Consider the following 13092-nt stretch of genomic DNA (forward strand, 5'->3'; position numbering starts at 1 on the left):
AACATTCATTGCTAATGCAGGCTCTTTGGTTATTACTTGCAGTCCACCATAAAACCTTCCATCAGCGACTGCAAGGAATAACATGTCCACCAAAGCAAATGACTACTTTCTTTCATCACTCATGCACACAGGAGGTGCAACTCCTGTGTATGTTCTTGGCTCTGCATAAACAGAAACGTAGCAACAGTGTTTTGCTCCATTCTAGCTAGTTCAATAGACTTAAAAGAATAGTTTTTTCTCTCTCTAGTCATGTGAATATCTTCCAGTTCTCAAAGAGTCTAAGAGTGTACCCTGGCAATCCCTAATGAAATGTCATATTAAACTACACAGTCTATAAGAGCATTGCCTGTAAAAGGTAAGGTTCCAGGTTCAAGTCCCAGTACATCACACAGTTTTAGCCATTTGGAATTTTGGAATTTCTAGCTACAAGATTTCAGTTTTAAATGTATAAGAGCATTTAAGCCATCTTTACTTCCATGTATCACCTCTAATTTTGCAAATATACAGGCAAAAATCTGATTTATGTTCTGCCAGCTCATGTATTTGGGAGGCAGGGACTACTTATATCCGCTTCCAGCACCCCCATGAGGGGTATTAAGTTATGTTACATGTACAGAGCCATGAGAGGTGCTAATTAACTTGCTAAATGATCTGAAGCACTTTGTTGTACCTCAGGTTCTGAGGGGTCTGTCTAACAGAATATTCTGAAAACATTAAAAGCATAATTTATCAGATACAAAGAACAATTATGCTGATTCCTGCTTGAAGAAATTTAGGTTTGAAATTATTTGTATTGTCATCATTTATGTGCAATGTGATAAATGAATTCATCATTACTACAGATCTTACTGGCATGACTGCACCCAGTCACTGGATATAGGTTTGGTAATTTCAAATATTTACCATTTTAGTTTAGACGAGTCTAGCTCAATATTTGCTAATAATAACATTATTGAGTGAGAGTACATGTTCCTTGAGTTGTAAAAGACTGTTTTAATTTTCCAGTAAGTTTCAAAACAGTGCACATTATGCCACCAAGAGAAATATTCATTTTGTATGCAAAATATTACTATACAGTGCTACTGTGAATTAGTATTGTTTCCTAACAGAAGTTGGCTCTGGGCAGAAACTAGTCAATATCAGCCAACTTCTTCTGATCCCTCTGCTCCTACTAACCCCATTTAAGAAGCATAAAGTCACACTGTGAGTTTAATAATGATGTACTTGCAGACATGGTATTATGAAATCCCTTGTATCTTTACAACATTTCTCTTTTCTTCTGTAAGAAATTGCTTGTAGTTATTTTATTTCATTATTACAGTACTTCAGTACTAATATTTCTGAATATCTCAAACATTTTGTAGACTGATTTTCATGTGTCCTTTTCTGCAGGATTTACTTAAACGCTTGCAAGAAGACAACACACTCCCATACAATTTTGCAGAAGGTACATTATACCTGGATCCTGATATTATTGACCTAACAATGATACCACCACCAATTACACCAGATGAGGTAAACATTAATTCTATATTACAATTATTTGTATATTAACATAAAGACTACCTCTCTCTCTCTCTCTCTCTCTCTCTCTCTCTCTCTCTCTCTCTCTCTCTCTGTGTGTGTGTGTGTGTGTGTGTGTGTGTGTGTGTGTGTGTGTGTGTGTGTGTGTGTGTGTGTTGCAGGTCCTGCAACACTGTGTAATGCCTGAGAGTGCAAAGCAAATGGTATATTACACAAATGAACTAATTTTTCTATTTACCCCACAGCTTACACATGAGGGAGCTAATACACTATTGCCACATCTGAGCCTTCCACCAACTCCATTTGCTGATCATTCACCACTTGAAACAGAATTACAAATAAGAGAACAAAGAATAAACAATAGAAACAAGTGTTCAAATCTACGGACCCACAATGATTCTTTTCTTGGTAAGTTTAATAGTTGTATACTGAAAGAAATCAGCCTGTACTTTTTTAATCATATGAACTTCATATATTCTTAAGTTTTGCAAAGTTGTTATGCTGTTGTCAAGGGAGTAATATAAGTGTGTTCCCTTCAAAAACACAATGCATACCTTCAAAAAAATTTTAAATTTTCTCAGCAAAATTCAATCACGAAAATTGTTTCAGGTGATTACTCAAATAAAGAAGGAAGCATAGAAGTGCTTTCGAACTCCAGTATGTCAGATACCATACATTCTGGACAGAATGAAGACTTGCTTCCAGACCTAGATTTAAATTTGGATTTGGAAGCTTTTCTGGCCTCAGTGACAGTCCCACCCCCAAATCACCAGGCTACTGGATCTACTGAACTCACTCCTGAAGAAATAATGTCTTTCATCATACCACCACCTCCTGTAAATGGCAATGACATACCCACTACTTTGATGAAGGTAAGTAACAAACAGCTGTTAAGAGTTCAATCTGTAGATACAGATGCACAATTCTGTCATTAAATATTTTTTTTATGTGAACCTCTTACAATGATAGAAACCTCCATTAAAAAAAATAAACATTTTCCCACATAGTGCCATCTCCTTATGCTTGTACATGAATGTTAATGGCAGTAAATGCAATCCCAAGATATTTGAACATGTAGTCTGTTTAATAAAGTTGCATATATATTCCATTTAGAACAAGTGGCATGCTTATTTGTAATATAGAACATCTGCAATATATTTGTAGTTGCCATGTTAGTGCAGTTTGTGGCTGATAAGGCAGATATTCTAACCTCTCTTTAGGTTCGACAAACCTTTATTGAACACAAATTTAGCATTCTGTAACAACAGATTAAATTCTCCATTAGTCAACAAAATCAAACAATAATAGTCCCCAATTTAAATAAATGTAGATCCAGGCATGACTACTTAGGTGTGCATGTGTATATTATAATGTTACACCCAGTTCCAAATAAATATTATGGTAGTGGAAACCACACATTCGTTAAATAAAAGTTCTATATTGAAATATTACACCAGGTTAAAGAAAGCAGATAACAGACCCATCATTCTAGTCATGCTGTAAATCGGAAAGCATTGCAATCACTCTTCAACCAGAAGTCCAATCCAGTCCAAGTAAACAGTAGTGGCAGTGTTAGTTCACTTTGTTTAGGTCAAGTTGGAGTACAGCAGTCAGCAAAAGAAAAACTGAGATCAAGCTAGCAACTGTGCATCCTCATATTGGCCCCCAACAGAATTTCGAGTGACTGGTCTGTGATATGATCGGCGTCCCTGCCACACACACCCTTGCCAGATATGGGTGTTACTATACACATCTATATATCCATGTCTCCCATTTGCATGTTCGTCAGGGGTTTCTAAAACAGATGCACTATTGCATTATGCATTCTGCACAAGACAGAGAATACTTTGGTTGGTTGGTTGGTTGATTTGGGGAATGAGACCATTGGATTGGGGAAGGATACAGAAGGACGTCAGCCATGCAGTTCCTGCTTCTGAATCTCCCCATCAAGCTAATACACACACACAAAGTTGTTTCTCTTAGTTGTTCAAATTAAATTTGTTGTTTTCCCTGTATTCCACCCATAATGGAGCTATTTCACCCACAGTAGCTAAATATACATCAACATACATGCACAACATGAAGATCAAGGTTAAATCTTGTATGTAAATTTAGAATAATACATGGCAGATAATATTGGCAACTGATAGTATTAGCTGATGAGTTCGTGCAGCATGTGATACACTACATATTGCTACTGCTTGTCTGCTCCCTCCCTCCTGCTCTCCCGCATTCTTATAAGTTAACAGCTGTAATTATTATTATTATTATTATTATTATTATTATTATTATTATTATTATTATCAGTAGTAGTAGTAGTAGTACTGGTACTGTTACTGGTACTGGTACTAGTACTAGTACTAGTAGTTTCAGGAACAGTAACAGTCAAAAAATTAATACAAAAGGTTTAATTATTCTATAATCTCTTTAGTATAAATAGTTTTGTTATTTTGAGCATGAACTTAAGCAGAGAGGAGAGGAGAGGAGGGGAGGGGTGTGGGGGTGGGAGGGAGATTGGGAGAGTGTGAAAGTGAGTTGTGTGCATGCACTAGAGAGAGTGCACACATTTATCTTAAGCAGGTTTGCTGGTGCATTAATCCTGGTATCATTCTTTCAGCTTTGTTTTACAATTTGTTAATGCTTGAAAGTCTTTGATTCAGTAAACACAGTACTATAAAGAAACTTATAATTCACAAATATGAACTGAATATTTTAGCTCTAATACTTGTTTGAATGTTCAAAAATATGCAGCTTTATGTTCTGTAAGGTCATGCAGCTTTTAGTGCATGTCAAAATAGTATATTGGCTTTTGAATTTTCAGGATGATAAACCAATTTTGAAATATCAGAATGAAATTCCCAATGAGGGACAACCATCAGATGAAAAGAGTCGTGAAAAAGATTTTCTAACAATGACACAGCATACTGATTCCTCAAATTTCATTGATGCATCCAAAAAGGGTATGAGAACAATTGAATATGCCACTATAAATTGCAAGAGTTTCTCTTGTTGTGGAAAAAAGAAAGCAAGTCCACAAAAGAATGCAAACACAGAAGATACTATTCGACCACCACCAAGAAATGGCCATGATATGTCCAAACCACCTGCAAGACCGCCAAAATCTGCTGATCATTTGAAGCAGCCAAGCATCCCACCAGAACTAAACTCATTAACAAATCGGGATCTACAAAGAGAAGAGAGTCCTCCACCACTACTGCCTCCTCGAAATGACAGTCCCAACCACAAGCCTCCCCAGAATGCATGGTTACCTCACAAAAAGCTTTCACCCACACCTGTACTCTGCCAGGTTTGTATAATTTTGGAATTTATGTTGGAAGAATAGAATGTTTTACTGCCCTTGTGTTATAAACTGCTTTCTTGAGTGTATTAAAATATTAATATTTTTAGCTTTCTCTTAAATACTGTTTGTTTCTCTGTTTCTATTTCTCTCCCTCTCTTCCCAATTGCTAGCAGAACCATTCTTTGGGTATACTACAAAATTTAAATTTCAGAGAAAAAGTAACTAAAAGTGAACTGGTTATAATTTTTGTGTGCAATTTCTATTCTAGACATTTTTTATACATAGCTACTAATTGCTGTAAATAACATCAACTGAATACTGAATGCCATATTCAGTCCCATTTATGATAATGATGTTGTACAGTGACTGAGCATTAAGTATGACCATAAAATTGTTTGGAATCTTTGACAATCATTTTCTGCAGGTACTTAGTGAAACAAAGAACTAATTAACAAGAAACCTCCTCCTCCACACAGTCTTTATCAAACTGCATCACACAGCAGGAGGTAATAGATGTTTCTCAAAGCCTTTGTGTGTTCGGCATAGAAGGTTTAAACTGCACTACTTGGTGCCCTAACAAAAAATACCTGAAAGGACTGTCACAGGGGTGCTATCTTGAAAGCCTTTCCAATAAAGATATCTTGTAGCAGCCTACTGCATATTTTCTACTACCTGTCATGATTTTACCATCTAATATTAAAATTAATTTGAAAATGATGTGCAACAGTAATATTTCTCTCTCAGTAATAATTATGAAAATCATTTTTATATCAAATTTTTAACTTCTGTTGCTTGCAACATAACAATTTTTTGGTTGTCTGTTTAACTCTTGTATATGTCATTATTTTTCTTCAAATTCTATTCTCATAAATGTGTTTGTTTTTGCCTTAAATGTTAATGTACCAATCAGACCAGAGAAGGCTCCATGAGTCAGTTGCATATCCTTCCCAAAAATTCCCTGATAAAGGACCCTGCAATTCCAAAAGCTAGGAATTTTTTTACCTGTTTTTAATTTGTTTATTGGCAGTATTGAAATTTCACCTACTGAAGTTCTGTCCACCCTTTCTGTCTCCTTACAATCTTACCTGTTTAACAATTTAATTCTCCTTTTGATAAAAATTAATTTGACTGCCCAAATCAAAACATGCATGCAGTAATACTGTTAGAATATTACAAATGTATGAAACATATTGTAATGATTGACTTCAGTCCATTTTATGTTTTAGGACACACCAAAGAAGACTTCACAACACAGTCCTGTGCCTATTATTAAGGCGGTGCGGTGTGAACATTCAGACAATTCTTTGGTAACAACCCCTAGGTCTTATTTTCCCACTCCATATCTTAGGAATGGCCATATTATATCAAATGCTGGGAATATGCCACAGATGAGAGAATTACTCTTCAGTAAATCAAATGCAACATTAGTTGGATTACTAGAGCGGCTGGATGAAGTCATAGAACAGTGCTCAAAAGCACAAGCTGCAGGAGGTGGAGCCTGCATGGATGAAGCAAGGTTTCAGGCAGCTAAGGAGTTACTCACAAACGAAGCACGGCAGTTGGTTACAGCATCAAAACTTTTTGTTAAAAGTGCAACAGATGCTTCTGGAAAGGATCTAACAGAAAATCTGGCCAACTGCCTGTACCACCTACGACGGCTGACTGATCTTGCTTCAGATGTGACTGTGCATACAACTTCACCTTTGCAGACAAGGAATCTTATTGTAAAAATTAGAGATGTTACAGAAATGTTCAATGAAACAGTCTCATCTGCTTTAGGAATGACTGAAGTCCCAGAAACTTTACTGCTACACAGAGCAGAGAGTCTGGCTAGTGTGCTTGCCACACTGTTACGTAGTTTGAGGGTCTTTTCTCCATAACACAAGAATTAGCATATCTAGCTTAGAGTGAAACTTGTAGATCAAGAATAAGATACTCATTTCTGTCTGTTAGTTGATATATAGCTTGTATGTACCATAAATAAATCAACACATAAACTACATGTATTTTGCTGTTTCGCAGCAAGTTTGCTAGTTTCTAACAATGACCAATTGTGTGTACAGTGTAAATTTTGGTTTTTACTTTTTGTTATTACATTAGTCAGAAAGACAAAAAAGTGAGCATAATAAATAATACTTTACATCATGGCAGCACAAAAGGAAGAGCACTGAGAATGAAGAACATCTGTAGTAACAATATACATTTTTTATGGAGCAGAAATGATTCCCTATGTAATTAAAGAGTTGAGGTTTTTAATGCAACTGTAATTAAAGTATGTAGATTCCACATGGAGTTTTTCACTGTCATGAGAAGTGGTTATTACTAAAGAAACTGTTCCAATTTGTGTCAATATAGATAGCAGAAAACTATCAAAATCAGTACTGCACAGTATTTCAACAAAAAAATACTTCTTCAGCTTTTAAATATATTCATTTTTAATTGTTTCTGAGAGAACTGATGACCTTTAGGAACTGATAATTTCATTTATCAGCTAGAGAAAATTACATGATGATTCTTCATTGTTAAACAGAAGCTTCTAAAGTGCTTGCCAGTTTAAAAGATGTAAAATATATAAGACTGATCACACCTTTTCTTACTTCTTCTATATAATGCTTTCTTTAGAAATCAGAATTTTTTTTCCAGCATGTATCATTAACTTTTTGGTTTATTATTCCACTTTAAATTGCTCAACAGTTGTATTTAAATTTTTGGTTTGGTGAAATAACTATTTAGGCTCATAGATATAGTTACACCATCAATGTTGTTATAGCCTTCAAACATCTGTCTTAGCCTAGTAGTAAAGTTTTATAACAGATTTATCTGTGTTTTCTTGGAGTGTTTATGGCAGCCATATACAAACACTTAATCAGCATAACTACCAGTAGGGAAACTGTCACACTGCTTTCACACGTAGCACAGCAAGAAGTTTTCAGAATCCAGTATTAGCTGAAAGAAAGAAGGGCTCAAGGCAAACCAGTCTATAGGTGAAGATCATCACAAGCTTGTTTAACATTATTCCAGTTCACATTGTTTCCAGACAGACTCAACACTTCTCCTGGAAAATTGAGAATGGCCTCCCTTCATTATGTTGGAAGTATCAGATGGATAAAATCTCCCTCCATATCTCTCAAAGCATTGTCTAGTGGAAAGAAACAGACTGTATCTCTACCTTAACAAAATAGTTGACTGTGTGGCAAGCATTCCAGAAAGTTCTCTTTACACTATTCATCTAGCAGCAGGTGTCCTGCCTTGCCACAGTAGAAATACAGTTTAGTTTCATTTAATAAGAACATATGATCTAGTTGAGACTAGATTTTTAATTTCTTAATATCACAACTCTGACATAATATCTGTACCAAAACTAACCGTTAATACCAGTTGACAATTTTTAGGTAATCTCTCCCGCCACACTCCCTCCCTGTACCGAAACTAAACTTACGTACCAATTGACAATTTTTAGGTAATCTCTCTATCTCTCTCACTACACTCTCTCCCTCCCAATACAAACATTATTCTCCAAATTAAAAAAAATGGAAGTATCACCTTGAATAAAAACTGTTATGGCACCTATAATGAATTCCATATGCATGACTTACAATTATGTGTGGTATCTATATTAAATTCTTGAAAACTGCCACAAGTCACACTTCGTATATTTTATTATTTATAAAAAGTTATTACTTATAAAAAAAATACAAAGTGTGACTTCTGGCTGTTTTCAAGTACTTAGTTTTAACAGTTGCTCCCCCTGCAGGCAATGCCTGCTCTTGCTGTATCTATATTTGTTAATTTTACAAAAGTTTTATTTACTGGTACTCAGAAAAAGTATACATATTAAGAAAAAAGTGTGGACATTATAGAACATTTAGGTCAGAATAGTCTTCAGTGAGAACACTGTCTACAGTATTTTCTGCTATGCCATTTCAATCAGTTTTAAACTTATATTAATTTTACGCTGTGACTGATTTACAGTTCAACAAAAATATGAAGCTTTTCTATTTATTTATTCATTCCACGAAATACCAATGGTGTACATAACTTTTCAGTTTAACAGCTCTTCACTATAAACTAGAATAAGTCTTAAAAGTACAAATCATGCACTACTTGTAGTAAGAAATTGTCAGTTTATTTGATATTTTTAGTGTTTTTTATTTCAGGAGGATGAAGATAACAATGACAATATTTACCAGACTTTTCTTGTATTTTTTTATTAAGAAAGCTATTTATACTGGAAGTTATTACTTTTCTGTACAATTAAAATATTCAACTATACTTTGCATTTTAACATAATTCAAAATGTTTGATAAAACTAGTCATTAATTTTCTCATTGTCTATTTATATGTCTGTGTGTGTGTGTGAGTGTGTGTGTGATAACACACACACTTTTTTTACTTTGTAAGAATAAGTTTTTGCCCAATATGTATGTAATAGTATGTAATAATTGTGTGTGTGTGTGTGTGTGTGTGTTTTAGCACAACCTGTGTCAAAGAAAAAATCTGTAAAAGATACATTATTATGAAAACAGAGTTACAAATAATCCTGTTCATCAGGTGTACAGATGGTCTATCATTGTTGATATACTACTGAAACAATAGCTTTAAAATTGTGTAGTTATTAAGCCTTCTTTTGTACCAAAGTTGTGATAACTTTTAAAAATGGTGATGTATAAATCCCATCTGTTGGGAAAGGGTTGTTTCTTGGATGTTGTCGATTTCTTTCACTTTCATACTTATCTGTAAAAGTTGTGAACTTACATAATTTAATTTGACTAAATCAACATTACTTACAAATATTGTAATATCTCAGTATCATTGGCAGTCAGAACAAATGAAGATGAATTATTAATAAAATATGTACTGAAGTTACTGGCAAAGAGACTTGTTTTTAATTCCTTTGGAACATCTTATTGAAATAATATAGCCCGTACCAGTGTAAGTTGGGAAACATGACACTTTCACAGCTGAAGTCATCAACTACTGCTTGTCTTACACCTTCAGCTATTTCTGCTCCCACAGACGTATAACATTTACAACAGCAAGAAGCAGTGTGCAAAGGAATGGTGCATTGTGTTCCCAGCAGGCTTTTATGGCTGCTACAACTGCTACCTTGGCTCTATGGATTCCCACACACTCCCGTACATAGCAGAACAATACATTTGAGTGAAAGATAAGGTTTTCTCCTCATGATTGATTGTAGACACTAACAGTCAGGTTGATGTGATGTTCCTTAATTTCTGGAAAGTACTAGATAAAGTTCCAGACTTGCTACCTAAAGAACAAAACAGAGTGTATGGAATTTTAGATCACTTTTGTGATTTGATGAAACATTTCCTACCAAACAGAACACAGCATGTCATAATCTTCACACAGAAAAGTGGTTTAAAGGTACCCCAAGGTAGTTTTAGTACCATTACTGTTTACATCGTATGTAAATGTCCATGTGAATAATCTACATCTACATCTACATTTATACTCCGCAAGCCACCCAACGGTGTGTGGCGGAGGGCACTTTACGTGCCACTGTCATTACCTCCCTTTCCTGTTCCAGTCGCGTATGGTTCGCGGGAAGAACGACTGTCTGAAAGCCTCTGTGCGCGCTCTAATCTCTCTAATTTTATATTTGTGATCTCCTCGGGAGGTATAAGTAGGGGGAAGCAATATATTCGATACCTCATCTAGAAACGCACCCTCTCGAAACCTGGCGAGCAAGCTACACCGCGATGCAGAGCGCCTCCCTTGCAGAGTCTGCCACTTGAGTTTATTAAACATCTCCATAATGCTATCACAGTTACCAAATAACCCTGTGACGAAACGCGCCACTCTTCTTTGGATCTTCTCTACCTCCTCCGTCAACCCGATCTGGTACGGATCCCACACTGATGAGCAATACTCAAGTATAGGTCGAACGAGTGTTTTGTAAGCCACCTCCTTTGTTGATGGACTACATTTTCTAAGCACTCTCCCAATGAATCTCAACCTGGTACCCGCCTTACCAACAATTAATTTTATATGATCATTCCACTTCAAATCGTTCCGCACGCATACTCCCAGATATTTTACAGAAGTAACTGCTACCAGTGTTTGTTCCGCTATCATATAATCATACAATAAAGGATATTTCTTTCTATTTATTCGCAATACATTACATTTGTCTATGTTAAGGGACAGTTGCCACTCCCTGCACCAAGAGCCTATCCGCTGCAGATCTTCGTGCATTTCGCTACAATTTTCTAATGCTGCAACTTCTCTGTGCACTACAGCATCATCCGCGAAAAGCCGCATGGAACTTCTGACACTATCTACTAGGTCATTATATATATTGTGAAAAGCAATTGTCCCATAACACTCCCCTGTGGCACGCCAGAGGTTACTTTAACGTCTGTAGACGTCTCTCCATTTATAACAACATGCTGTGTTCTGCTAAAAACTCTTCAATCCAGCCACACAGCTGGTCTGATATTCTGTAGGCTCTTACTTTGTTTATCAGGCGACAGTGTGGAACTGTATCGAACACCTTCCGGAAGTCAAGAAAAATTCCTTCGTGAGCCTATTGTGTACAGAAGTCACAATTCTGTGAAACTGTAGTGAAATTCAGGGAAGACCTGCAGAAGATCAGTGCTTGGTGCAGGGACTGGTTGTTAACCCTCAGCACAAAAAAAGTAACATATTGTGCATAAATAGGCAGAAATGCCCATTATTTCTTGATTATCCAAGGGCTGAACATTTACTGGGCACAGTGACATACATTTACATACTTGTGAGTCTGCATACAGAGTGATTTAAAGTGAAACAGCAACGTAACACTAATTGTAGGAAGGCAGAAGCCATACAGAGTCATTGGAAGATCCCTCAGGATGACAGATGTAGCCTACAGAATCCTCGCTCAACCAATACCAGAGTGTTGCTCCTCATTCTGTGATGCTTACCAGGTACGACTGATAAAGGATCCAGAGGATGGCAGCACATTTCATTGCATGTTAGTTTAGTAAGTGGAAAACTTCAGCCAACTACATTGGCAGATGCTACAAGAGCCATAGTGTGAATCATGGTATGATTTACTGTTAAAAATCAATCAACATACTGCTTCCTCCTGCCACAGAGAGTAAAATGAGAAAAATTTGACTTCTTTTGGAGGCTTACTAACAGGAATTCTTCCCATGCACCATTTGTCAATGAAACAAGAGAGTGGAAAGTGACAGTGGTACATGTAGTGCCTTCTGCCACACACCATAATGTGATTTGTGGAGTGTAGACATAGATGTATGTTTCTGGGTTTCTAGCTGGGCTGATGTTTCCATTTTGCACGTAATATTTCAATTACAGACCTAGTCATCATCATCATCATCTTCTTCTTCTTCTTCTTCTTCTTCTTCTTCAGGTGCCAAACAGTAGTCTTTATGTGTACTGCTGCTTGGATTCCAACAAAACTGAGAGACAGAAGTGGTGCTGCACCTCAATTTGTAATGAGCATCCATTACTCCCTTATATGCACATTTGGGGTTATTCATTGAAATATTGTGCACAAAATGAAATCAACAACTAAGCTAGAAAATACTCCCTTTGTCACTTTTCCAGGCTGTACCAATATACATGATTCATCTCCAGTTATTACATTTTTAAAAATTTGTGGTTGGTGTGGGCAGAGTCCAGCATTTTTCCTGAAATGTCTCGGGTGAGTTGTTTGTTCCACCAAAAGCAACTTGAACAAAAATTTTGCAGACATCAAGTAAACTTGCATCCAGGGAATCAATGCTGAGCCCAACTTCTTCAGGAATTTCTCATATAGAGAAATGATCTACATTGCCAGAAAATCAATTATTACCCCTGGAAAGATGACATTCATTTTAATCTGGGAGATGTAATATGCCACCTGGGGGATAGTAGATGTACAGATAATGGTTTGAACATAATTTGCCAACAGACAGCATAGTGATAAAGCTACCAGGGCACTATCTGTGTTTACTCTAAGGAATTCTCACAACCAGAAGGGTTAGTGTAGTGCAAATGTGTGAAGCAAGCAGGCAACCATGCCACAGAGATGCAATCGTGCTTCCTACAGCCAACTGACCTAGTTTGAAAGGGGTCAAATTGTGGCTTTCCCAGTGGCAGGATGGTTCTTTTGGAGAAATGCCACACAAGTTGGATGTGCTGTGCCAGTTGTGCAACAACACTGGTCTCAGTGGTCACGTGAACATTTTCACACCCGTAGACAAGGTTCTTGACATCCACGCAGCACAGATGCCCACCAGGATCATTGTATTGTAAGG

General features: G+C 36.4%; 1 protein-coding gene across 1 annotated transcript in view; it reads left to right on the top strand.

The window, feature by feature from the left end:
• LOC126248886 (uncharacterized) overlaps window positions 1–9699 on the top strand; it is a 327353-nt gene extending 317654 nt beyond the window's left edge. Inside the window, exons 20-24 of the mRNA XM_049950344.1 lie at window positions 1393–1515; window positions 1770–1932; window positions 2134–2396; window positions 4346–4831; window positions 6052–9699. Of these exons, the coding sequence (XP_049806301.1) occupies window positions 1393–1515; window positions 1770–1932; window positions 2134–2396; window positions 4346–4831; window positions 6052–6705 (1689 nt within the window). The 3' untranslated portion in view covers window positions 6706–9699. The remainder of the gene's footprint in view (window positions 1–1392; window positions 1516–1769; window positions 1933–2133; window positions 2397–4345; window positions 4832–6051) is intronic.
• Window positions 9700–13092: the final 3393 nt, after the last annotated feature.

This window comes from Schistocerca nitens, chromosome 3, assembly GCF_023898315.1.
Source record: "Schistocerca nitens isolate TAMUIC-IGC-003100 chromosome 3, iqSchNite1.1, whole genome shotgun sequence".
Taxonomy (NCBI): Eukaryota; Metazoa; Arthropoda; class Insecta; order Orthoptera; family Acrididae; genus Schistocerca; species Schistocerca nitens.